Genomic DNA, 23,172 nt, shown 5'->3' with positions numbered 1-23,172 from the left:
CTCTGCCCTGCGTGATTTGTTCATATTGTAGTCATCATTAAGTAGACCGTATGAGACCGTCCCTGTCCACTGATTTGCTCTCCTGAAGAACTACGAGGGCGACTAACTAATTCACTCTTCCTTTTCTCCCCCAGCTCCATCTTCCCCATTTCTTTTTCTTCTCTTCTCTCTTCTCTCATCCTCTCTTATCTTCGCTTCTCTCTTCTCCCTGTCTCTCTCTGTCCTCGCCCACTCCCTCCTTTGATCTACCCCTCCTTCTTTGCTCCATCCCCCACTCTTCCAGTATTGGGCCATTCCTTCAACTCCCGCCAACAGAATCGTGTTATTCTTATCAATTCGCCATTCTCTTTCTGCGTGCTCAGATCCTCTGCTGCATCTGACGCACTGAAAGACTACGGAAATTATCGTTAAGGCTCGTTTCCAAGAAAAGGCGCCAACTCAACAGCTCTCCTTCGCAGCCTGAGTTGCCCCCCTTTTCTGGTCCTCTCTCTGGCTCCAACCGTTAGTAGTGGGACTCGGGTTCCTCCTTGCAATTCCGACGTCACAGAATTCGTACAATTCCTGTCAAGGCAAAAAAGGGGGAAACGCTCCTCAACCCAAGAAAAAAAAGTCTGCTAGAACACTCTTGGTTGAGGTTTCGAGGTTTCCTTGTTGCGGTGGAGATCGCTTGGATGGCACTCTGGGGCAACCGATAGCTCCCACCCGCTTACTCTACGCAGTCGAGAGTTCCCCTCTCCTCTTCACAGCTCTTCTAACCTCATCCTCTCCTTCGGTCTTTGCCGTCCTAATTCTGCAGAGGTCCTGCCTCTGTGCTTACTTCTGTGTGTATACGTCTTTTTGTCTTTTTTTGCCTGCTTTTCCGCTTCTACACAACGGTCGTTGCCGCCCACTTTTCCTCTCGAGTGCGAAGTCGACTCCGTGCAAAAGGGGAAGAGACCACTGTCTGTCGACAACCAACCCAAAAGACGACTTCAAAACGTTATACTATAAATTTATATCGAATCAAGCGACCGCTCTGAAGGTATGTGCCCCCGGACTATCAGCATACCTTGACCGAGCCTTCGGCGGCTCTCCTTCCTTCATCCCGCTTTCCTCTGTGCCTTCCTATTCTGTCCTTGCACTGTTTTGCCTTCACACTCGCGGGGCAATCGCAGCCTACCGCTGGAAAATGCCACCGTTCGCCTGTTTACCTTCCCCTCGAAATGCCTGGTGTTTGCCTCCAGCTCTTCTACCCAACTCACCTTCCTACCTATCCCGCAGTAACTAACTCGCCCCTCTCGTTATACAGCATACTTCAGACACCTTTCTTTGTCGCAAACGAACCGGTCGGCCTCGCCTGTCGATAAAGCCCAGCGATTGTCAGCCCAAGTCTTTCGACGCTCTCTCATCGCTCGGCATTCTACACTCACGACGCTCCCTTTTTCATTGCGAAGATGGACCAGCAGAACCAATCTGGGGTCCCCGGACCAGCTGGTCGAAAGCTGCATATCGCTCACAGACGGAGCCCATCTGAGCTTACCCCTCTTATGAGTATGTCTTGACCGCGCCTTCCAGCTCGCCGCTTTCTTCCAACGGTGAATTGCTAACAATGGATTATACAGTGGAACAACTGGCGATCCAGCAGCAAATCGAGCTGCTTCAGCAGCAACAACAGCAGATTGCAGCCACGCACCAGCAGTATGTCAATATGGGCCTATTGCAACCGCAGCAGATTGGCCAGGCTTCGGGTTTCACGCCTTCTCTCCAGGGTGGCGGTGCGGCCATAGGCGGAGTCTCTCAGCAACAGCTCGGTGCCTTCCAATTCCCTGGGGTTGCGCAACAACAGCAGCTTGGAATCCCCGGAAACGCTTCGAATCAGCATTCCCACCGCCGTAATCAATCGGCCCTTCCGGGCTTCGGCATGGGTGGCCCTCCTCCAGCTCCATCCTCGGGGGCTTCTGGCTATTCGGACTACAACCAACAACAGCAGGGCAATTTCCAAAAGAATGATAACGGCGGTCATGGTCGCGGCCGTGGAGGCCCTCCCGGCGGTGGTCACCAGCGACGCCATTCTCTTGCTCTTCCGGAGGCCAAAAAGGCCGCAGAGCTCGCTCAGCAGAAACGCGCGGCATCTGGGTTCCAGTTCCCTGCCCCCTCCGGTGACTCGTCTGAGGGCCCTTCTACCTCCGACGACAAACCATCTACCCCAAACACAGCACAGTCGGCGCAAGGATTAGGCCTCCACCGCGCCGGTAACATCAGAGCGAGTGCTCATGGCCGCAGTCAGTCTATGGCTGTTGGTGGAAATCGTGGCTCCCTGTCTGGTCGTGGCCCGGGTGGTTTCCAGTTCCCTGCCAATGATGGTTCCGCTGGTCCTGAGAACCAACGCCGTGGAAGCCAAGCTTCCCACGCTCGGACACCATCCAGGAATTTCGACGGTAACTGGCGCCAGCCTAACAACCAAGCTCAAGCCCAGGATCAGTCAAAGGGCCTCGGCCAGCAGAACTCTGGGTTCCAACCTGGACATCGTGCACGCGCGTCAATGAACCAGTCGATTGGCTCGATTGGCTCATTCCAATACCCCGGCCAGCCTCAGTTGATTCAACTGCCCCAAGGCCAGGTCGTCATGGCCCCCCCTCAGATGTTCGGCGGAGCTCAACAGTTGAACCCCCTGCAACTAGCCCAGCTCCAAGCTCTGCAACAGGGTGGGCAGCTGAACGGTCAGGGCTTAGGTGGTCTCCAGGCTAGTCAACACGCTCCCCAGCCGCTATCTGCTCAGCAAACCCAACAACAACAGCAGCAGCAGAGGAAAACTCTGTTCACGCCTTACCTTCCCCAGGCCAACCTTCCTGCGCTCTTGAGCAATGGTCAACTTGTCTCAGGTATTCTCAGAGTGAACAAGAAGAACCGTTCCGATGCCTACGTTACCACGCCAGACTTGGATGCCGACATTTTCATCTGCGGTAGTAAGGATCGAAACCGTGCTCTTGAAGGCGATTTCGTGGCTATTGAACTTCTCGATGTTGATGAAGTCTGGTCCCAGAAGCGGGAGAAGGAAGAAAAGAAGAAACGCAAGGACATCACCGATGCCAGGTCTGGTAGCAATGCTGGAACAGACAAGATGTCCCGTTCTGACTCGACTGGAGACCGCCAAGAGATTGGACCTGACGGTAGCATTCGCCGCCGGGGCAGTCTCCGACAGCGTCCGACTCAGAAGAAGAACGACGATGTCGAGGTTGAGGGCCAGAGCCTGCTCCTGGTTGAAGAAGATGAAATCAGTGATGAGCAGAAACCACTTTATGCTGGCCACGTCGTCGCCGTCATTGAACGTATCGCTGGCCAGATGTTTTCTGGTACACTTGGCCTCCTCCGCCCTAGCAGCCAAGCAACGAAGGAGAAGCAGGAAGCTGAGAGGCTTGCAAGGGATGGCGCCCATGGCCGCCAACAAGATAGACAGCAGGACAAGCCCAAGATCGTTTGGTTCAAGCCTACCGACAAGCGTGTTCCCTTAATTGCAATCCCCACTGAGCAAGCTCCGCGCGATTTTGTCGAGAAGCATCAAGATTACGCCAATCGCATCTTCGTCGCATGCATCAAGAGATGGCCCATCACCTCGCTGCATCCCTTTGGTACTTTGGTCGAACAATTGGGTGAGATGGGTGACTTGAAGGTTGAAACCGAGGCGCTCCTCCGCGACAACAACTTTGGCTCCGATGAGTTCACTGACGCCGTCTTGAAGAGCATTGGCTGGGAAAACTGGTCGATCGCTAGTGAAGGCGATCTGTCTTCCCGTCGGGACTTCCGCCAGGAAACTACATTTACTGTTGAGCCGAGCGGAACCAATGAGCTCGATAACGCCTACCACTTCAAGACTCTGCCGGACGGGAAGGTAGAGATTGGCATCCACGTCACCGATATCGCTCACTTCGTCAAAGCCAATTCGCTGGTTGATCGAGAGGCGAAGAAACGTGGTACTGCCGTCTATCTTGTTGATCGTCTGGTGAAACTGCTACCCCCGCGTATCGCGACTGAACTATGCGCTTTGCTCCCAGGTGAGGAGCGCTTGACAGTCAGTGTCGTATTCAAGGCCAACCCCGAAACGGGAGCCGTTGACGACGATGTTTGGATCGGCAAGAGTATCATCAAGAGTGTTGGTAGACTGAGTTACGATGAGGCTGAATCCGTGATCAAGGGATCATCCAATGCTCCATTGGCAGGTGTTCCAGTTGATACCATTCGTGGACTACAGGTAAGGAACTTTTATCATGTGTTTGACATCTCGGTTCTTTTAGGCTAACTATAAGCAGCGCACCGCCTCTAAGTTCCGCGAAGCGAGACTTGGAAATCGGGTTTCCCAGATTCCTCCTCTACGCCTACTCCATTCCCTGGACGACGAGAATGTGCCGGTGGAGAGCAACATTTTCGACTCTTCGGCCGTTCGTGAGCTTGTGGAGGAACTGAGCTTCAAAGCGAACTTCCTTGTTGCCCGCAAGCTGCTTGCAGCTCTCCCCGACAAAGCTTTCCTTCGCCGTCAGCAGTCACCTAACCCTCGTCGTCTCCACTCATTTGTCGACCGCATGAACAGACTCGGGTTTGGGCTCGACGAGTCCAGCAGTGGAAGCTTGCAGAGTAGTCTTTGCAAGGTTCAAGACGATGATCTGCGCAAGGGAATGGAGACAATTTTCGTGAAGTCCATGCAGCGTGCGAAGTACTATGTTGCGGGCACCGTCCAGGACGAACTGCGTCCTCACTATACCCTCAACCTACCCGTCTACACTCATTTCACTAACCCATTGCGCCGCTATGCTGATGTTGTCGTCCATCGCCAACTCGAGGCTGCATTATCTGATGGCGCTATCGAGTTCACGGATGACATTGAATCCCTCAGCAAGACCGCAGATATCTGCAACAACAAGAAGGATTCTGCGCACAATGCCCAGGAGCAGAGCGTTCACATTGAAGCTTGTCGCAGTATGGACAAACTCCGCCAAGAAATTGGTGGTGACCTTATCAGCGAAGGTATTGTGCTTTGTGTCTACGAGTCCGCATTTGATGTTCTCATTCCCGAGTATGGTTTCGAGAAACGTGTTCACTGCGACCAGCTACCCTTGAAGAAGGCAGAGTATCGCAAGGAGTCTCGTGTCCTGGAACTCTACTGGGAGAAGGGCGTGCCTTCGTCAGCCTATATCCCGGAGGATGAACGTCCTAAGCCGGCCAACTCTCGTGCTGCCCAGGCCGCAGCAGCCGCAAGAGAGGCCGAAGCCGCTCGTGAACGGGCCAGGGAAAGAGAGGAAGCTCTGAGAAAGCAGACCGAGACCGGAACAATGTCCGCTGACGATGTTGATGCTCTGTTCGACGATGATGATGACGTCTCCGAGGTTACGGAAATGGCAGCTGGCGTCTCGTTGAACTCCGCAGACCGCTCAACTCAGAGCATGCCGCCGTCGCCCACTCGCAACGGTCATTTGCCCCAAGGTCCTCAGCGCACGCTTTCGGACCCCAAGATTGCCACCAACACCGCCGATGCCCCTGAGGCTAAGCTTACTAACAAGGAGAAGTACCTCCGCCTCTTCAAGCTTCGGGAAGAGGGAGGCGAGTACATCCAAGACGTGACGGAGATGACTCGCGTACCCATCATTCTGAAGACCGATCTGAGCAAGAGTCCTCCGTAAGTGGCGCCCTCGTTTCTTTTCTACCCGCTCTCGACTAACGCTTTGCCTTCTAGTTGTCTCACCATCAGGTCTGTCAACCCCTACGCACTGTAGAGGGTTCGCTATTTTTACCCCTGCCACCACCGACGCGCTTAAATCAAAGAGTCTTTATATGCTTCGCCGTCCTTTGGGTTTCGCCTGTTGTTGATTCAGGCAGAAAAGCCACCTGTGTTATCGCTGGCCGTGGCTGTGTCCAGCTTGTGTTATTTTGTTAATTTGTCTAGCGTACTCTTGTCTGTTTTTTTTTTTTTGCTTTATAATATTGGGACCTGTCAGGTCGATATGATGGTCCGGTTGTCTTGATATATTGACGCCTACAAACAGGCTCGGTCGAAACTTGAGTCCCCAGTTAGGGATACGCTTGCATAGGTTAGCTATCTTTATCGAGAGGCTGCAATACACACTTCCTAATTGGAGCTTTCTTTCGATTGATCGCACATCTATTCCAAAAGTCAAGCCATCAGATGATGATTGTTAAGGACGCAACTCGTTGTAGTGTCCTGGCGATACCCTGCTCTCGCTCGCCTCGGTTTAAGCAGACGGATGCTCGATGGTAGTCTCAATTTTTACTAATTTTCACTACATACGAAACATTCTGAACAGCGAGGATAAGCCAAAACCGATGCTCCCAAGCCCGATGCTTCCAGCAGAAAGAATGCACCACGAAACCAATAAAAATCAAGTCCAGGGCACCCTCGTAACGCCATTATGCTTTGGGCTTCGTATCTAGGGTAAGCAGAACTGCTAACCAGCATAGTCAACCGATCCAATCAACCTGAGACCCCATTTCCTGAGAACAAAACAAGACGGAACTCCCCTTCCAGAATCATAATAAAAGCTGTACCAAAAATCATGTATTGAACTTATCTCTCAAAGCCGACGAATACCAATGCGTGGCTTTGCCTTCTTAGGTCCTAGCCCGGAAACTTTGCGGATGCCGGAGGCGGGCTTTTTCAGGAGTGTCGGGTTTGAAGAGGATGAGGAGGATGTAGAGGAAAGAGTAGCAAGGGGATGGGTGACTGGGGGTTCGAGATCGAGGTCGAGGTCGAGATCCTTGAGAGGAGTTTGAAAAGAAGATGATGATGAATTATGTATAGAAGGACGTAGGTTCAACACTTCCGGGGCATCTTCGTAAATTTGTAAGTCGAAACCGATTCCTAGGCTGTCTTCGCGTAGCTGCCTGGGATTAACGCCCCGGTTGTGAAGGGAAAGTTTTGGTGATTTTCGCTGCGGAGAGGAATCGCGGTTCTGAAGATCACGAGCAGGTGTCGAGTTTGCTGCGATGTTGCGCTCCGACGCGGTCATCATGCCGTCGGATGTGTCCATTTCTTCCGGCTCCAGGTCTATGTCCATAGCTGATGCTGTGAGCACAGAGAGCGGGCGTTTCCCGTGGGCGTTTTTCCTGGGGCTCAGCGGTGGGGCAAGTTTAACGGGTGATGGGGAGAGGGCTGGGTCGTTTTCTTTGGAGGCGCAGGCAGGGTTCTCGTTTTCGTCGTCGGAAAGAAAATCGTAGTGTTGGTCTGGTGTTTCGTGGCGTGGCCGGGTGTTCTCCGAATCCCGGGGCTGAGCTACTCGGGCAGATTTCTTCTTCATTGTAACGGTTTGTACTCTTGTTCCCTTTCGGGAGCGTAGGCTGCTTGACGTCTCTTCCTGTTGTTCCGGGACTGTTGTTCCTGAATCCTCCCCTCGCATCTTTGCCTCCATTACTTCGTTCCGCGCATCATCCGGTACAGGGGCGTGTATTGATGTCATCAGCTTGGCTTGTCGGGCAAAGGCATCGTAATTCTCCTGAAGCAAAGCACCAGCCGTCGAGTTCAGCGCCGAGTCAGGGTTCGGATAGATGAGCAGGCATGAAATCGTCTAGAGCAGCACGGCAAACGGTCAGAAAAGCCCGGCTATGAATCCCGGCGCGCACTTACAACCAAAACATCCTTCAGCGTCAACGTCGACTTCCAATCCCTCTTCAGTGTATCCACGCATACTGCGCCCGTCAACTCCTCCACGTTTGGATGCCATATCCGCGTCCTGAACGTAGCTTTCGGTGGACTCTTAGGGTAGTCTTCCGGTAGCTTCAGGTGTAATCGCCACAGGCCTTGAGAGTATGGTGTGCCCTGCGGGCCGGCCAACAGGATCGTGAGCTGTGTGATGTCGTCCGACTGCGCGTCTTCAGGGGGAAAGAGGTAGTTTGGAGGGAGCTCTTCATGCAGCGCTGCATGATCTGCTGCGAGGCGGCGCAGTTTCGATGGCTAATTAGGTAAAGCATTAGCGCTTAGCAGGGGTTAATTAGAACCAGGAATTCTCACCATTGTGTTTGTTCTTCAATATATAGATCTCCAAGAGGTCCGTCAACCCACGTTATGAAGTATATTGTATGCTTGCGATACTTCCAGTGTCTCGGTAGCCGGCTTCCTCGTACAACTTCGGTATCCGCAATAATTGCCGCTTGTTTCAAATCGATCCAATAATATTTCTCGTATACCAAGAATTACGATACCAGAAAGCGATTGGTGTCGATCCAGAAGTTCAGATTGGAATTGTTCCGGGCGTTGCTCAGTCCGACCGCCGGTTTGTTATGATGAGTTGTTAGACAGCCCAGCAACCGCTAGCGCGTGCGAGCTGTGCGCGCGTTTCTTCACGTGACTTTCGCGCAACGCGTTTTAGGAAATGTAATTGAATAGCTGGAGCCCTCATGATCTACGGAGTACATTGCTTACATCTAACTTCTTGAGCGCTTGAACTACAGATAGGTCGTGTCGACTTAGATCAAAATTATTTTGGTATTAAAGATCTATATGCGCCGTGGTCCTAATTTTATCGCCGGCAAACATCAACAGTATCGAAGAGAAAGGCTTCCAAACAGTAATACAAAGCACTCCGTAGAGTGAGAGCGTGCAAATCCATAACAATATCCATATTCCTCATTACATAAATCCAATTCCCTTGCAAGTTATCATTTTCAGATGACCTGACCTTGGGTAGCAGGCTTCCATTGTCAGCTTAGATGAAAGCGACGAAAGCAGCACCAGCCAGACCAAGACCGAAAAGCGGGTTGGCAGTGGGAAGAGCAAAAGCCCCGTTGTCGGAGTTGGTCTCCTCGGCGTCCTGGTTGTCGGAGGTTGATGTGGCGGTCTCTGTCCTTGTGGAAGTTGAGGACCGGGTGGAAGTTGAGGTGGAGCGGGTGCTGGTAGAGGAGGTAGGGCTAGGAGAGCTCGTGAAGCCAGAAGAGGAGACGATCACAGGGGATGACTGTTCGGGGGTGGACCCAGTAGGGATGAGTGGCTGGGAGGTAGTAGGGCCAGTGGTTTCCGTAGCAGAGTCGACATCAGCTGAGGTTGTATCAATGGTAGTGGTGGCGTCGGTGGCAGTAGCTGTGTCGATGGCAGTTGTGTCCATGTCAGTTGTATCAACAGGAGTTGTCTCAATGGAGACGTCGGTGGCAGTCTCAGTAGCCGTCTCAGCAATTGATGTCTCGGTGGCAGTGGCCTCAGAGTCCTATAGGACAGGGTTAGTTCGTAGTCTAACTGTACACAGACGAGGGTTCAAGACTTACCGAAGGCTCAGAAGAGAGCTGGGCAGCGGCGAGAGCCGAGAAGGCGAGGAGGATGATAGAGGCACGCATTTTGATATTATAAAGCGAGTGTGGTGGCTGGATGCTAGAGTGTTTCGATGGCTAGGAAGGACGAAGCCAACAAGCAAACAGTGATATCAGGTGGTATGGAGAGTGTAAGAACCATCCATGAAACCGGGGAAGGAGGGCGAATTTATATTCACCTCCTGTAGGACAGGCCATTACGCAGGTGACAGGCGCAAGCCGCGAACACCAGCGGAGCCACTGTGAGCCTGCACGAAAATAGTAAACAGGTGCATACTGCAAAACAAGCACCAGCGCCGTCGAGCGGCCGAGCCAGGCCAGGCTAGCAGTGATCGATCATCACTCATCAGCCCTGCCTGCAATTCATCTCCTAGTCTAGTGACAATCTCCACAGGAACTGAGGGGATGAAGGATGAATCTCAGACGGGACCCGCTTCTGGTATGATCCAGCGATTTCCATCCTTGAATCTTATTGCTCAAGGCGAAAAAAAGAGTCTGGACTGCGCGATCTGAGTGGCTGATGCACGGTTTGAGCCCTGGCAGGCAGCGCAGGAGGCTGGGCTGTACAGCCACTGTAACAGTTCGGAATACGAACATGAGATCGAACTGCAAGCAGCATATTCTTAGCAACAAATATCAGCAGAGGGAATTCGTATGCGATCTTACCACTCATGTCAGATGCTGTGAGCACCACTTCGTGTTCAGCTGAGCAGAGGGCGAGAGAGTGAGAGGTTGGAAGGTTGCCAATGCCGCGGGGGTTTGCGTATGCTTCTTCTATTTTTGGGTGGCTTCGCGTCGCATGCTGTCTGGACAAGCAAATACCGAGACTGCTTTGCCTCTTAGGCCGCAACTACGGAGTATTGCCTGTGCAATGCATATTGACCTTCCTTTTCCATATTTTTGCTTTTTTTATCCGTTCTGCGAGTGTCCCATGTCTCAGTTCTGACTCTTCTGAGTCGGCATAGTCCGCTCGTTGTTTTCGCTGAGTCGCTTCGTGTACGGTGGACAAAGTACGAAACTGCCATTGGCCAACTTGACTATGATCGACCCCGTTCAGCCTCAAAGGATTTAACCACTCGGAGTACACTAGTTTCTCTTGCGTAAAGATCTTGCGAGTCTTCTAGTCATATGAAGATTGTAGACCGCTCCCAAAAACGAGGTTCATCGGGGACCGGTTTCCTCCAACTCAGAGGGCAGCGGGAAGCAGGAAGGCAGTCCATGCAGACACTTGTTTCTCCAAGATTGGAATGTTATGTTTCATGTATACGTAGTGCCTTGCTATCCCGAGACAACTTGGTCTAGGCCCCGGAACAAGATGCCTACACTTACTGTAAGGTACAGCAAAGGGGCAGCCAAGGTCGGCCTTGAACGGTCCTTCAATAAGGCATTACTTGTTGTACTTCTGCTCGTGGCTCTTGCAGCTTCAATATTGGGGCTTTCGCATGCAAGGGACTTTGGTAAGAGTTTTACAGAAATCATAGGCCAGGCTGGCAGCAATCTCACTTCGTATTACTGCAGGACAGGGAGTGGGGAGAGCTCTACTGTCAAATATGATTGACTGGGATGCAAATGTGGCTTGTTTCGTGCGTGATCATTGCCCAATCAACTTGCCCCCTTCAGACAGCTTGGTGGCAGATACGCAGCAGCAGCAATCTGGAGAGCTCCTTGAGAATGGCTGGGAGACACTTCCTAAATGTACCGGGCCGATTGGCTTGGTGCGCAGCGTTCGAAATCTAGAGAGCTCTTTGAGGATGGCTGGGAGACACTTCCCAAATGTAACGGGCCGATTGGCTTGGTGCGCAGCGTTCGAAATCTAGAGAGCTCCTTGAGGATGGCTGGGAGACACTTCCCAAATGTAACGGGCCGATTCAATTGTTGTGTGACTGTCGGGCTCCGGCGAGGATGCCCATACTAGCTTAGCTGGTGAGAACGGTGCTTCAAGCTTAGGCATGGGCTCGAGCGTCATTGAAATCCTTCTCTCTTTGAGTATACCAGGGTGCGCACGGTACCTTACAGTTAGGGAGGTCGCTGCTGCTCGACCTCGTCCTTGACGTTTCGCAAACAGCAAAGTCTCGGGTCCAGATGCACCTCACTATCTGACGCAGAGATGAACGACGGGTGGAAGATGCGAAGCGCAGCGAAAGTGTGGAAAGGTTATGGGACATAGATTTCCGCTTCAAATTCGATACGCTCAGCGCCCTATATACCGGTGATTGTCGCCAAACCCTTCTATCCAAACCAGGACCTCAGCTCAACCCTTCAGCGGAGCATCAGCGCCGCTTCGCATCCAGTCCGCGAACTCCTTTCTCTTCGCCTGTGGTGCCAATCAGTCAAGGCTTCCTACCAGGGATAACCTGCGAGCTTCGAAGTCCGCTATGTACTCACCTTCACGTCCCAGAAGCTGTACCTCTCCTCCAACCTCGCATACGGATTCCTCGTGTCACCCTCCCTCTCAACCTCCTTAGCCCACTCACTCCAACTTACAGGCTTCAGCTTCTCCGCGCCGAAAACTAGCCCTGTCGAGACAATAATGAGCGAAACGAGGGCCTCAATGACGATGTCTTGCGGAAGGGCCGTAGAGGACGAGGATAGGTGGACGTTGCTGTAGAGGACTGTATGCTCATGTGCGGAGTAACCACTATATATCATGGTTCAGTAAGCATTTATCCAATCATTGAGAAATTGGTCTCAAACTGCTGGTGTGGTAAAAGGTAACGTACGCATGAGCGAGCAGGACAAGCCCAAAGACTGTAATGAGGCGCGTTATGAAGCCCATTGTGATTTCTGCAACCGCAAAGCCGATACAACGTAGTTTGATCTTGTTGGGCCTGGAAAACTTCGCTGGCGCGGTCGATTTATATTCACGTTGGTCGTCTGTCTGTCCCCAAATGAAGCTTGGGGCTCATTAGACTAAGCTGCTTTAGAGATAGTCACGTGACTCGCTCAAGACATCAAACAATTTGATCCGGACGAGAAGAGAAGACATCTTACGATCGAGTTTGCCTCTGCGTGTAATTTTGGGAGTATTCATTCGTCTCCGCATCTTCAGCAGGTGCTGAGAAATGACGATATCATGCAATAGGCTCCAACATCATGGATAAATATTTTTGTTACTGTCCGCGCGCATGGGCCTAACATGGAGGGTTGAATCGAGGCATTCGCTAAGAGGTCTAGACTTAAGAGACACGAAACTACAGGAGAAGCGCACTGAAAGATAAAACAGATAGTTGTTGGGTATAATGTTGTTGATTTTAGTTCATAAGATAACCAGTTGTGCCCTGGTCTCGTCCTAGGCATTCAAGTTCATGACAAAATATTTTCCTCGATACCAGCAACGTCATCATCACTCAATTGATATTCATTAAAAATGGTCATTTCAATTACAGCTTCTGCATAGCAGCCTAGTGAGGGATTAGCATCGTATGTACCGTGCGATGGAATGTACACTTACAACATCGGTGGACTGGACGTGGTCCTCGTCCTCCTCAATCTGGGCCTGGAGCTCATCGATGGAGATCTTCTCATCCTCGACAACCAGGTTGATCTGGAGCTTCTTGATACCGAAACCAACAGCGACGAGCTTGGAGGCACCCCAGACGAGACCGTCCTTCTCGATAGCACGGACGTTCTCCTCCATCTGCTTGAGGTCGGTCTCATCATCTAAATTCATGTTAGCACCCAACGAGCCCAAAAAAAAGAAACCTAGGTGCGGGCACTTACCCCAAGGCTTGACTTCCATGGTGACAATGGACTTAGCGGCGGGCTTGGGGCCCTTAGCCTCCTTCTTCTTCTTGTACGCAGCGAGATTCTCGGCGTGCTTCTTGGCAACTTCCTCGTCCTCTTCCTCATCGTCGGAGCCGAAGAGGTCGTCCATCTCGTCCTCATCAGCGGCGGGCTTGTCCTTGGGGTTGGTGGGGAGCTCAGCACCCTCGGGGCCGTAGGCAGTGAACTCCTTGGAGGCGTCACCAGGCAGGCTGCCGAACTCAGCCTCGTAGGAGGCAATGTGCTTGTACCAACGGGCAACGTTGGGGTACTTCTCAGCGTCAGGGGCGCTGGAGAAGGCCTTGAAGGTCACGACATCGGCCTGGGAGGGAGAGGTGCTTTAAAGAACGAGTCAGTCGGATTCAGCGAAGCAAAAGTAGGCTGATGGCAAAGAAAAAAAGCAGACAGAAACAAGACTGAGTCTTCCCAGAGATCAGAAACGCGATTGCTCGCAATTGTTGTGTAGTCATACGGCGGGGTCTTAAGCCGCCTCATCAACACGGACCAATTGATTTTCATCATACAGGAAAGGAAGCTCGCAGAGAATAGGGTAGCGGAGGCATGGTAGCAGGCCATGAAATCTGAGGGGTGGTAGCTTACCCAACAACGTAGCTGCGAGAGCCAAAGAAAGTGTTGGCAACTGAGGGGTAAACGGATTAGCGACTGAAAATGGGATGAAAGTAAACACTCGAGGACATACTGGTGAGGCCAGCGTCAGAAACAAAGTCGGTGAAACCCATTGTGAAATATGTGTAGTTATGAAGAGGGAAGAGTGTGGTGTAGGGAGAGGAAGAGAATAAAAGAGGGAGAAGAATAGGAGGGGAAAGGTGTTCTGAAGTAATTTTCGCCTGGCCCCAGTCGTGAAAATTTGGCGGCACAAAGCTGCACGTGATCTGGAGGATGATGGAGCTTGGCTGCCCAGCGGGTTCCCTGGATTTGAGCTTCCGCCACTCATCTCGCTCTTCGCGGCCACGGTGGAGCTTTCGAGAAGGCTCGCGATGATTTCAATGGCCGGCTAGATAAAGGCCTCTATCGGCTCCGTTGCGATGTCGAATTGAAAGGGAGACAAACTTAACGCTCTAGCATTATATTACACCAAACGTACTCTCCGCTATCATGGCGTCGAGGCTGCAGCTTAGCCGCACTCGGTTGCTGCGACCATCAACCTTTACACCATCAAACAGACTATTGCGACCATGCCCAACACCTCTACGGCTCGTCCCTCGCGCACGGTTACCCTCCACCTTAACCAATAATGCCGCTCGTGTATCTTGCTCAGGTGTTCGAAACTATGCGAGTGGACGACCGCACCCTCCAGGTGGAACGCATCGGATGAACTTGGGTGGCGAGCCGGAGAAGGCGGCGTTGGAACAGTACGGTGTTGACCTTACGGCTAAAGCCAAGGCAGGCAAGCTGGACCCGGTTATCGGAAGGGACGCAGAGATCCATCGGACAATTCAAGTTCTATCCCGACGTACCAAGAACAACCCTGTTCTCATCGGAGCTGCTGGTACTGGAAAAACAGCTGTTCTCGAAGGTCTGGCGCAAAGAATTGTGCAAGGCGATGTTCCCGAGAGCATCAAAGGCAAGCGTGTTATTGCTCTTGACCTTGGATCGCTTATTGCTGGAGCCAAGTTCAGGGGTGATTTCGAAGAGCGACTGAAGTCTGTCCTCAAAGAGGTCGAGGAAGCTCAAGGCGGCGTCATTCTGTTCATTGACGAGCTTCACACTCTGCTTGGGCTAGGGAAAGCAGAGGGCAGTATCGATGCTAGCAACTTGTTAAAACCAGCACTTTCTCGAGGAGAACTTCAATGCTGCGGTGCTACCACGTTGAACGAATACCGAATGATCGAAAAAGACGTTGCTTTGGCACGCAGGTTCCAGCCTATTCAAGTCGGCGAGCCTTCGGTCGCCGCCACCATCTCGATCTTACGTGGTATCAAGGAAAAATACGAAGTCCACCACGGTGTGCGTATCACGGATGGTGCCTTGGTTGCCGCTGCAACCTACAGCAACCGGTATATTACCGACCGATTCCTGCCTGATAAGGCCATCGACCTAGTGGACGAAGCCGCCTCTGCTCTGCGGCTGCAACAGGAGTCCAAGCCGGATGTTATTCGGGAGTTGGACCGTGATATCACCACTATCCAAATCGAGCTTGAGTCTCTTCGCAAGGAAACGGATATCAGCAGCCGCGAGAGGCGTGAAAAGCTCCAGCAAGACTTGGCAGCCAAACAGGAGGAATCCAGAAAACTGACAGAGGTCTGGGAAAAGGAGAAGGCGGAAATTGAGAACCTCAAGCGCACAAAAGAGGAGTTAGAACGCGCACGCTTTGAACTAGCGCAGGCTCAGAGAGAAGGCAACTTTGCTAAGGCAGGAGAGCTACGGTATTCTAGGATCCCGGCCCTCGAGGAGAAGCTGCCGAAGGAAGGCGAAGAGCAAAAAGATTCGCAGACAAATCTTATCCACGATTCGGTTACCCCTGATGACATTGGTGCAGTTGTCTCTCGGACAACCGGCATTCCGGTCAGCAAGCTGATGGCCGGAGAGGTCGAAAAGCTGATACATATGGAAGATACCCTTCGAAAGTCCGTTCGTGGCCAAGACGAAGCGCTCTCCGCTGTCGCAAACGCGGTCCGCATGCAGAGAGCCGGATTGAGTGGTGAAAACCGGCCGCTAGCGTCGTTCATGTTCCTTGGACCTACCGGCGTTGGTAAGACCGAGCTATGCAAGAAGATGGCCGAATTTCTGTTCTCGACGGAAACTGCCGTTGTACGATTTGACATGAGCGAATTCCAAGAGAAGCACACCATCAGTCGCTTAATCGGATCTCCTGCGGGATATGTTGGTTATGATGACGCTGGTCAACTCACTGAAGCTGTCAGACGGAAGCCGTATGCTGTTCTCCTGTTTGATGAGTTCGAGAAAGCTCACCGAGATATCTCCGCCCTCCTACTTCAGGTTCTAGATGAAGGCTTCCTCACAGATGCACAGGGTCACAAAGTCGATTTTCGGAACACTCTCATTGTTCTTACATCCAATCTCGGAGCCGATATCTTAATTGGCGCTGATCCCATCCATTCCTCCAAGGTCTCGACAGACGGGGAGATCGCGCCAGAAGTCAAAAAGGCCGTCATGGATGTCGTCCAAGAAGCCTATCCGCCTGAGTTCCTCAACCGTATTGACGAGTTTATCACATTCAAGAGGCTTTCACGGGGGGCTTTGAGGGACATCGTTGATATCAGAATCAAAGAGCTGCAGGGAAGACTGGATGACCGACGCATGACCCTTCAAGTTGAAGACGAGATCAAGGACTGGCTCTGCGAAAAGGGCTACGATCCCAAATTTGGTGCTCGGCCGCTAAACCGCTTAATAGCGAAAGAGATTGGCAACCGGTTGGCCGACAAGATCATCCGTGGTGAGATTACCTCCGGGCAGACGGCTCGTGTTGCATTTAATTCAAACAAGGATGGGCTTGAGGTTACGACTGTTACCGAGAATGAACCACAGGCTTAATCTGGTTTCTACGTTTCCTTGTTGACTTGGGAAATTCGACCTTGTCTGTGGATTTGGTTTACGATATGCCTGTTTTGAGTCAGCTTTTGGCTTTTGTACATATTTGTATTATAACTTCCCCCCTCCTGTAAATATGGTGGTGACAAATATCACTCGACTTCAATGTTAATGATTTATGAATAGCTAGTATATGTCCCATGTGATCAAAAGGTGTAGCAACAGGGCGCCTCTGGTCCCAACCTTCCGCAAACCATCTATCACCGAAACGGCAATCATCTTCTCATTCCAAGGGTTCCTAGCTCATTCATGACGTCCACTGAGCACTTGGCTTGTGAGCCTAACCATTGAGTCAATGGCTTCAGCCTCCAGGCGACGAAGCTCGTATCGCTCTCGTGCTTTAGGAAGCGGTCCACCGAATGCTTCATATTCCACTCAAGACCGCGCTTCGTCTGTATATGCTCCTTCAATCGGCTCGCAACGCACCCCGGCGCCAAGACAAGTTCTATCTGATAGTGTGTTTGATCATGGAGGGGATACCGGTTCCATTGGACAGTCTGCAGAGGATGACATTGATCAAATCATAGCCGCCATCGATCTGAAGGAGGCCGGGACGCTTGGGTGTTCTTACTATTCCGCTCAGGAGAAGAAACTATACCTAATGGAAGACATACGGCACTCTAACACGGAAATTATTGATACATGCACGTTTCGTCCCCGCGGCGCATCACCTAGCTAACTTATCTTCCAGTGGTCCTTCAAATCAAGCCTACGGTTCTCCTCACATCAACTCGGGTTGATCATCTCAATCGCGAAGGACAGGCCCAAAATGACGAGAATGGTGAGAGAGGGACGGACCGGTAGAATGTTGGACGTCGATACTCACTAATCTATCACCTAGGTGCCCGACCATACCTCCCATATCAGCTCGATGTGCGACCATCCCAAGAGTTCAATCCTTCGAATGCGAAGAACAAGTTAATTGCGTTGGAAGTATCGTCTAAACATGAGGAGCGCTTCAAATTCCTTGTGCCACATAGCGGACTCGTCGACACAGATCAGCTGGACGCCGAGAATTTGGATTTCACATTGGAAGAAGGCAGACATTTACACATGGCCAGCTTCCTCGACGTGGAGAACAAGGTAACGCTCGGTTGCTCTGGTGCCGTTCTGACCTACCTGCAACGACGGAGATCTTCCGACATGGTGGCTGGCGGCACAGACACGGGGCTATATCAAGTGACCTCTTTCGAGATGTCCAGTCTGAGTGGAACGATGTGGGTTTGATCTATAGCTACTCCTCGGCGCAGGCTAACTCATACTTCCCCAGGTTCGTCAACGCAAGAACATTAATGGCACTCCAAATCATTGAATCCGAGTCTCATCCCAGCATGGTTAATCAAGGGCCGGGGAGAAGGTCCTGTTCTTCCAAGGAGGGACTCTCTGTATATGGCTTATTCCAGCGCTTTGCATGCACTCCGCAGGGAAAGCAAGGTCTACGGCAGATCTTTCTTCGGCCTTCTATACAACTCGATATAATCCACGAGCGTCATGCCTTCATTAGCGTATACCTCCAGGCTGACAACTATAATCCTATGAACAAAATGGTGAAGGCCCTAAAGCATATCAAGAATCTCCGGCCGGTTATGATCAACCTTCAGAAGGGAATTAGCACTGGAAGCGGAAAGGTAGCGGGGTTCAAGGCAACGGTTTGGGCTACATTGTTAGCAGTATGCCACATAATGGCCCTCAAAGTGGATTCGGCTAACTTGGCAGTTTGCGTTCTACGGCATTGACGTGCATGATGCTCTAAAGGAAACTGCCGGCGGACATGGGCTGGCTCTATATAATAAGGCAAGCATTAGACTCAATAACAATCTAAGATGATACTTACGTTGTTGCAGGCTCTTCGTGCCCTCGAAGCAGCTCAATTATACACCGTTGGAAGAATGATCCAGGAGATCGTGGGTAACCTCAGTACCATCGAAAACATTACTGACATACATTAGGTTGACATCGACAGCTCTGATGAGCAAGGAAGAGCAGTCGTCAAATCAGGACTGGATAGAGATCTCGATAGAATGAAAGACAGTTACGACGGCCTGAACAGTTTGCTGAAACAAGTTGCCATAGAAATAGCGACGACTATACCGGCAAGCTTTGACATTGACGTGAACGTCATCTACTTCCCACAGCTGGGCTTCAATATAGCGATACCTCTAACCAACGCTGGCGAGGCAGCATATAACGGCGCCGACGAGGGTTGGGAGCTCATTTTCATCACAGAAAATCGAGCATATTTTAAGGACTTCCGAATGAGAGAGATGGATGAGAAACTTGGGGATATATATGGACTGATCTGCGGTGGGTAAACCCCCTCCCTTGGTTGCTTCTGACTATAAGTGCTGACGATGTATGGATCTCAGAGAAGGAGATCGAGATAGTCTATGACCTGGCGCAGCGTGTCCTTCAGTACGAAAAGGTCCTTATAGAAGCATCTGATGTTTGTGGGAAGATTGACAGGTAGGATCCCTGAGGCTCTGTTTTAGGATTCGAGCTAAGAGCATACAGCTTCCTGGCGATGGCCCAAGCAGTGACCTGCTACAACCTGGTCCGCCCGAGGATGGTGGCGGACAATCTAATCAAGATCAAAGGAGGCCGGTAAGAGAATACACCAAGCAGGCTCTACTAGTTCTTACTCTTCCAAGTCATCTGCTACAGGAGATGACCGTATCCTCCTATGTCCCGAATGACACCTTCTTGGTAGGAGGCAGACTAGAGGAGCAAACGACCGACCATTCCCAGCACGCTCCGGAGGCTCTGCGAACGGGATCGAGCCCAAGCATGCTACTACTGACAGGTCCAAACTATTCGGGAAAGAGCGTGTATATGAAACAAGTGAGGAGTTCAACCTGCTGCGTCAAAGCCCTAACTAATCGGCCTGAGGTTGCTTTGATAGTATATCTAGCACAGACAGGAAGGTAATCGGCTGTAGTTACTCACAGCGATAAACTTCCCGCTAATTATTCGCAGCTTCGTTCCTGCAGAAAGCGCTGAGATTGGCGTGGTCGACAAAATCCTAGTCAAGTCGAATTCCCAAGATAGTGTCTCTCAGGTATCATCACGTCAACGAATTAAGACCTGGAATTCCAGAATCTGACCTGTCATCAGATTCAGAGCACCTTTATGAATGACTTGCAACAAATATCTTTTGATCTAAAACACCTAACGGGCCGGAGCCTCCTCCTAATCGACGAATTCGGCAAGGGGACCAGCGAACATGGTACGTCTAGTCACTCACCAAAGTCTCGACAACGTAAGAGCTAACCAGCCCGGCATACATAGACGGCATCGGACTAGCGTCCGGAGTTCTCGAACACCTTCTTAGCCTCGAAGACGCGCCAAAGGTCATCGCCGCCACACACTTCCACGAGATTCTCGAAAATGAGTTCCTCCGCATCAGGCCCCGGCTGCAGTTAGGGCACATGGAAGTGCGGGTCTGCGAGGAGTCCCGCGAGGCTGATGATCAGATTACGTACCTTTACAAGTTCGTTCTAGCCTCCAACTCAGATGCGACATAAGAGATATTGATTTAGGTGTATAGTTTCCGCTTAGGCCGGAGCACGAAGAGCTTCGGCACGATGTACGTTCTTTCTCTCTCCTTCGTCATAGAGGCGCACGCGGTAACCTGACAAAAACAGCTGCGCCGCGCTGAACGGAATCAACCAAGCCATTGTCGATCGCGCAAACGAGCTCGTGACACTTTCTGCTCGTGGGGAGAACTTGATCGCGGCGTGCACGACGCTGTCTGCGGATGAAATGAAGGCGCTGCAGGATGCGGTAAGACAGATCAGCCCCTTCCTTCCGGTTTTGTGCATCGTTGCAAGTAAAGTGGGAAGCTAATTGCGTATCTCGGGCTGAAGGATGAAGTAGCGAGGAGGTTTTTGATGTTGGACTTTTCGGATACTTGTGAAGGGAAGGATGTCCGGAAAATGCTGGAGGGACTGTTTGATGAGGTGGGTGAGGTGCCGGAAAATATATCTCTGGAAACTGGTTCGGAGGATTAAGTGTGATTTCGAGCTTCCGTGTCTTGCTCCTGCTTCTAGTTTTCAGGCGAAATATAGATATAAGCAGATGATTGATAGCGGTTATGTATTACAGAGAGAGCAGATTTGATAAGAGAAGGGCAGAAGGTTGTATCATGAAGTCCTATATACACAAGAAACCCATTTTAAACACACCACTCGAACGCCTGGTAATGATATCCAAGGATAGCCAGAAAATACAGGAACCAGAAGTGACACGATGAACTAGAGCTTAGTACTCTTGACCAAGTTCTTCTTGATGCCAGTAAGTTCACCAGCATACCCACCGCGGCCCTCGCCGCCCTTGTAGACCTGGCGGACACTACCAAGCTTCTTTTTCTTATCCTCGAAGCGCATCCTCTTCTTGACACGCGGGTTGCGATTGAGCTTGTTACGCTTCGGCGCAAGACCCTTATTCTTCTCGATTTGATACGTGATGGCACGTTTTCCGTCGGGACCAATCTCTTCCTGGATCTCGACGTGGCCTCCCTCACGGGCGGCGGCTGCCTGAGCCTCCGCGAAGGCCTTCTTATCAGCCTTGCGCTTGTTGGTGCGGGCTGCGACCATGTCGTAGTAGTCATCATCGTCTGAGCCGTCGTTGTCACCCTTCCTGAGCTCGTGAGCGACTCGTCGGTCTTCGTCGTCACTATCGCCACCGAGCTGCTCAGCGCCTTGTGCCTGTGATCTACCGCGCTTCTCAGCCTCTGCGTTCAAGCGAGCCTGGCGATCACGCAGGCGTTCGCGGTAAGGAATATCCGCATCACCACCCGCATCACGACCAGCCGCAGTGCGCTTGTTGGACTTCTGGGCGATCTGAGAGGTGTAAAAGCGAAGAGAGCGCTTCTGTTTGGCCTTCTCTTCGGCTTCTTTGGCGGTAAGAGCATCCTCGTCACCGAAGTCGGAGTCGTCATCCTTTGTCGGGGCCTTTGCCTTCTGGCTAGTACGTTTCCGGGTGGGCTCCGAAACGAGTTTCGATAAGCCGGCGAGGTTGGCTTCGGTCTCTTCGAGTCTCTTCGCTCTTCGAGCCTCGGCTTCCGCCCTAGCGGCTTCAGCGGCGCGTTGTGCTTTGGAGAGCTTCTTCCTCTTCTCCTTGGGTGTCTTGACTTCTGTTGCGTCGACTTCGGGAACATCGACATCCATGTCACTCTCAATGTCTTCCTCAACGTCTTTCCGAGGTGTAGCCTCAGCTTCAGTAATGTCCTTGACGGTTTCCCAGAGCTTCCGGAACTTGACGAGTGAATTCATGACTGGGTGTGATCGTAATTGAGCGGGAGATAATGTTGTGAGGTTGTCGGAGGAGTCGTTGGCAGAGGTTAGGAGCATAAAGTACATGCTGATTGCCCCCAGATAAGCTGATAGAGCGCGGTGTTTGATTACGGCAACGGGGGCACGATCCACATCGTCTTCTGTAACAATAGGACTGGCGGTCTTGACTGCGTTTGTGAGCTCGTTGTACGTGGGTTGAAGGTCGACGAAGTCCTTGGCCAAAGGCTCGAACTCGGGGTATCTTGACTTCAATATCTTCAACTTCTCCTCGGTGCTCATGTCATCTGTAACCTCCAGCTGTGGCAGAACCTCGGTCACCGCGCCAGAGTCGTCCTTCGCTTCGTCTTTGCCGGACTCGGCCCATTCTGTCTCGTCGAAACCAAAGTCCTCCTCGTTGATCTCCTGCAGATGCTTCTGTTGGAGCCTCTTCGCCTCTTCCTCTTCTTCCAGGGCGTCAGCTTCCGTTTCAATCTGATCCGCATTGTAGAAATCCTTCTTGGAGGAGCCCCAGGCGGCAAGGCCCTCTTCCTCGTCTTCAGACCCAGAATCTCCACCTCGCTTCTTCTTGGATTTCGAGGTAAGTTGCTCTAGTTCGTCCTCATCGTCGTCATATTCGGCCTCGTCCATATCGTCATCCTCCAGGTCTTCGTCTTCGTCGACGGACTCGTAGCCCAGGATCTCCTCGTCCGATAGTTGAAGCGCTTCCTCTGAACAGTACAAAGTTGATTAGACTCTCGCATTGATAAAAGATCATGGGCATAGCATACCATCCTCTGCGACTTTGCGCCGTCTCTTCGCCTCCGGCGCTTCGTCTAGCAAGATCTGGTCCCGACCGGCTTGAAATTCATCCTCGGAATCGTCGAATCTCTCCTCGATATCGAATTTGTACGTTTCTTCTTTATTGGTCTTGTTGCCCGCTGGGCGACCGCCGGCCTTTCTCTTTTTACCCATTGCTGATTTGAATGATTGCGATAAAGTCTGTTTGAGCGTCGGCTTAAGGCCGAAAAATTGATAAATCCCCAATAAATTTTTGGACGGGACCCTCACCGCCCTCAAGCTCTACGCCGCAAAAAAAGAAGCGGATCACATGCCTTTGATACTTGATACGTCTCGTTACAGCTGAAAGTACCAGATCCTGGTTTTGTGTAATGTATTACCGTACATCCCGGTAACAGTTATCTCCGATATGCAGGAGCTTGGTGACGGCCGGTTCCTTCTCTATCCTGTCCGACAAGATTCAAGAAGGAAGTCGCGACAGAGCCAC

The 23,172-nt window shown here is 51.6% G+C and overlaps 8 protein-coding genes across 8 annotated transcripts; 3 read left to right on the top strand and 5 right to left on the bottom strand.

Moving 5' to 3' along the window:
- Nucleotides 1-1,433: 1,433 nt before the first annotated feature.
- Nucleotides 1,434-5,744, top strand: ssdA (mRNA-binding translational repressor SSD1; the record flags this gene model as incomplete). Its single annotated transcript, XM_026748513.1, has 4 exons — nt 1,434-1,530; nt 1,602-4,228; nt 4,287-5,647; nt 5,705-5,744. The coding sequence occupies 4 exons, from the start codon at nt 1,434-1,436 to the stop codon at nt 5,742-5,744; spliced, it is 4,125 nt and encodes a 1,374-aa protein (XP_026602817.1).
- Nucleotides 5,745-6,560: 816 nt separating this feature from the next.
- On the bottom strand, nt 6,561-7,996 carry DSM5745_06496 (putative ubiquitin conjugating enzyme E2; the record flags this gene model as incomplete). Its single annotated transcript, XM_026748512.1, has 3 exons — nt 6,561-7,550; nt 7,610-7,936; nt 7,994-7,996. 3 exons carry the CDS (start codon nt 7,994-7,996, stop codon nt 6,561-6,563), a joined length of 1,320 nt encoding a protein of 439 aa, XP_026602816.1.
- Nucleotides 7,997-8,687: 691 nt separating this feature from the next.
- Nucleotides 8,688-9,309, bottom strand: DSM5745_06495 (putative GPI anchored protein; the record flags this gene model as incomplete). The annotated part of the gene is made up of 2 exons (XM_026748511.1): nt 8,688-9,182; nt 9,241-9,309. 2 exons carry the CDS (start codon nt 9,307-9,309, stop codon nt 8,688-8,690), a joined length of 564 nt encoding a protein of 187 aa, XP_026602815.1.
- A 2,224-nt stretch (nt 9,310-11,533) lies between these two features.
- Nucleotides 11,534-12,058, bottom strand: DSM5745_06494 (membrane magnesium transporter family protein; the record flags this gene model as incomplete). The annotated part of the gene is made up of 3 exons (XM_026748510.1): nt 11,534-11,596; nt 11,668-11,920; nt 12,003-12,058. 3 exons carry the CDS (start codon nt 12,056-12,058, stop codon nt 11,534-11,536), a joined length of 372 nt encoding a protein of 123 aa, XP_026602814.1.
- Nucleotides 12,059-12,662: 604 nt separating this feature from the next.
- Nucleotides 12,663-13,784, bottom strand: DSM5745_06493 (translation elongation factor 1 subunit beta; the record flags this gene model as incomplete). Its single annotated transcript, XM_026748509.1, has 5 exons — nt 12,663-12,683; nt 12,734-12,942; nt 13,003-13,382; nt 13,645-13,684; nt 13,745-13,784. 5 exons carry the CDS (start codon nt 13,782-13,784, stop codon nt 12,663-12,665), a joined length of 690 nt encoding a protein of 229 aa, XP_026602813.1.
- Nucleotides 13,785-14,160: 376 nt separating this feature from the next.
- On the top strand, nt 14,161-16,560 carry hsp78 (chaperone ATPase HSP78; the record flags this gene model as incomplete). The annotated part of the gene is made up of 1 exon (XM_026748508.1): nt 14,161-16,560. The coding sequence occupies one exon, from the start codon at nt 14,161-14,163 to the stop codon at nt 16,558-16,560; it is 2,400 nt and encodes a 799-aa protein (XP_026602812.1).
- A 352-nt stretch (nt 16,561-16,912) lies between these two features.
- DSM5745_06491 (MutS family protein MSH5) lies at nt 16,913-20,624 on the top strand (the record flags this gene model as incomplete). The annotated part of the gene is made up of 14 exons (XM_026748507.1): nt 16,913-17,180; nt 17,309-17,398; nt 17,459-17,834; nt 17,888-18,287; nt 18,462-18,521; nt 18,567-18,921; nt 18,984-19,060; nt 19,129-19,538; nt 19,591-19,672; nt 19,729-19,840; nt 19,903-20,104; nt 20,162-20,200; nt 20,259-20,397; nt 20,481-20,624. 14 exons carry the CDS (start codon nt 16,913-16,915, stop codon nt 20,622-20,624), a joined length of 2,754 nt encoding a protein of 917 aa, XP_026602811.1.
- Nucleotides 20,625-20,867: 243 nt separating this feature from the next.
- On the bottom strand, nt 20,868-22,859 carry DSM5745_06490 (something about silencing 10 family protein; the record flags this gene model as incomplete). Its single annotated transcript, XM_026748506.1, has 2 exons — nt 20,868-22,615; nt 22,676-22,859. 2 exons carry the CDS (start codon nt 22,857-22,859, stop codon nt 20,868-20,870), a joined length of 1,932 nt encoding a protein of 643 aa, XP_026602810.1.
- Between the last annotated feature and the right edge of the window lie 313 nt (nt 22,860-23,172).

Source organism: Aspergillus mulundensis, assembly GCF_003369625.1.
Source record: "Aspergillus mulundensis strain DSM 5745 chromosome Unknown scaffold_6, whole genome shotgun sequence".
Taxonomy (NCBI): domain Eukaryota; kingdom Fungi; phylum Ascomycota; class Eurotiomycetes; order Eurotiales; family Aspergillaceae; genus Aspergillus; species Aspergillus mulundensis.
This window is presented reverse-complemented; position numbering and strand designations above follow the sequence as displayed.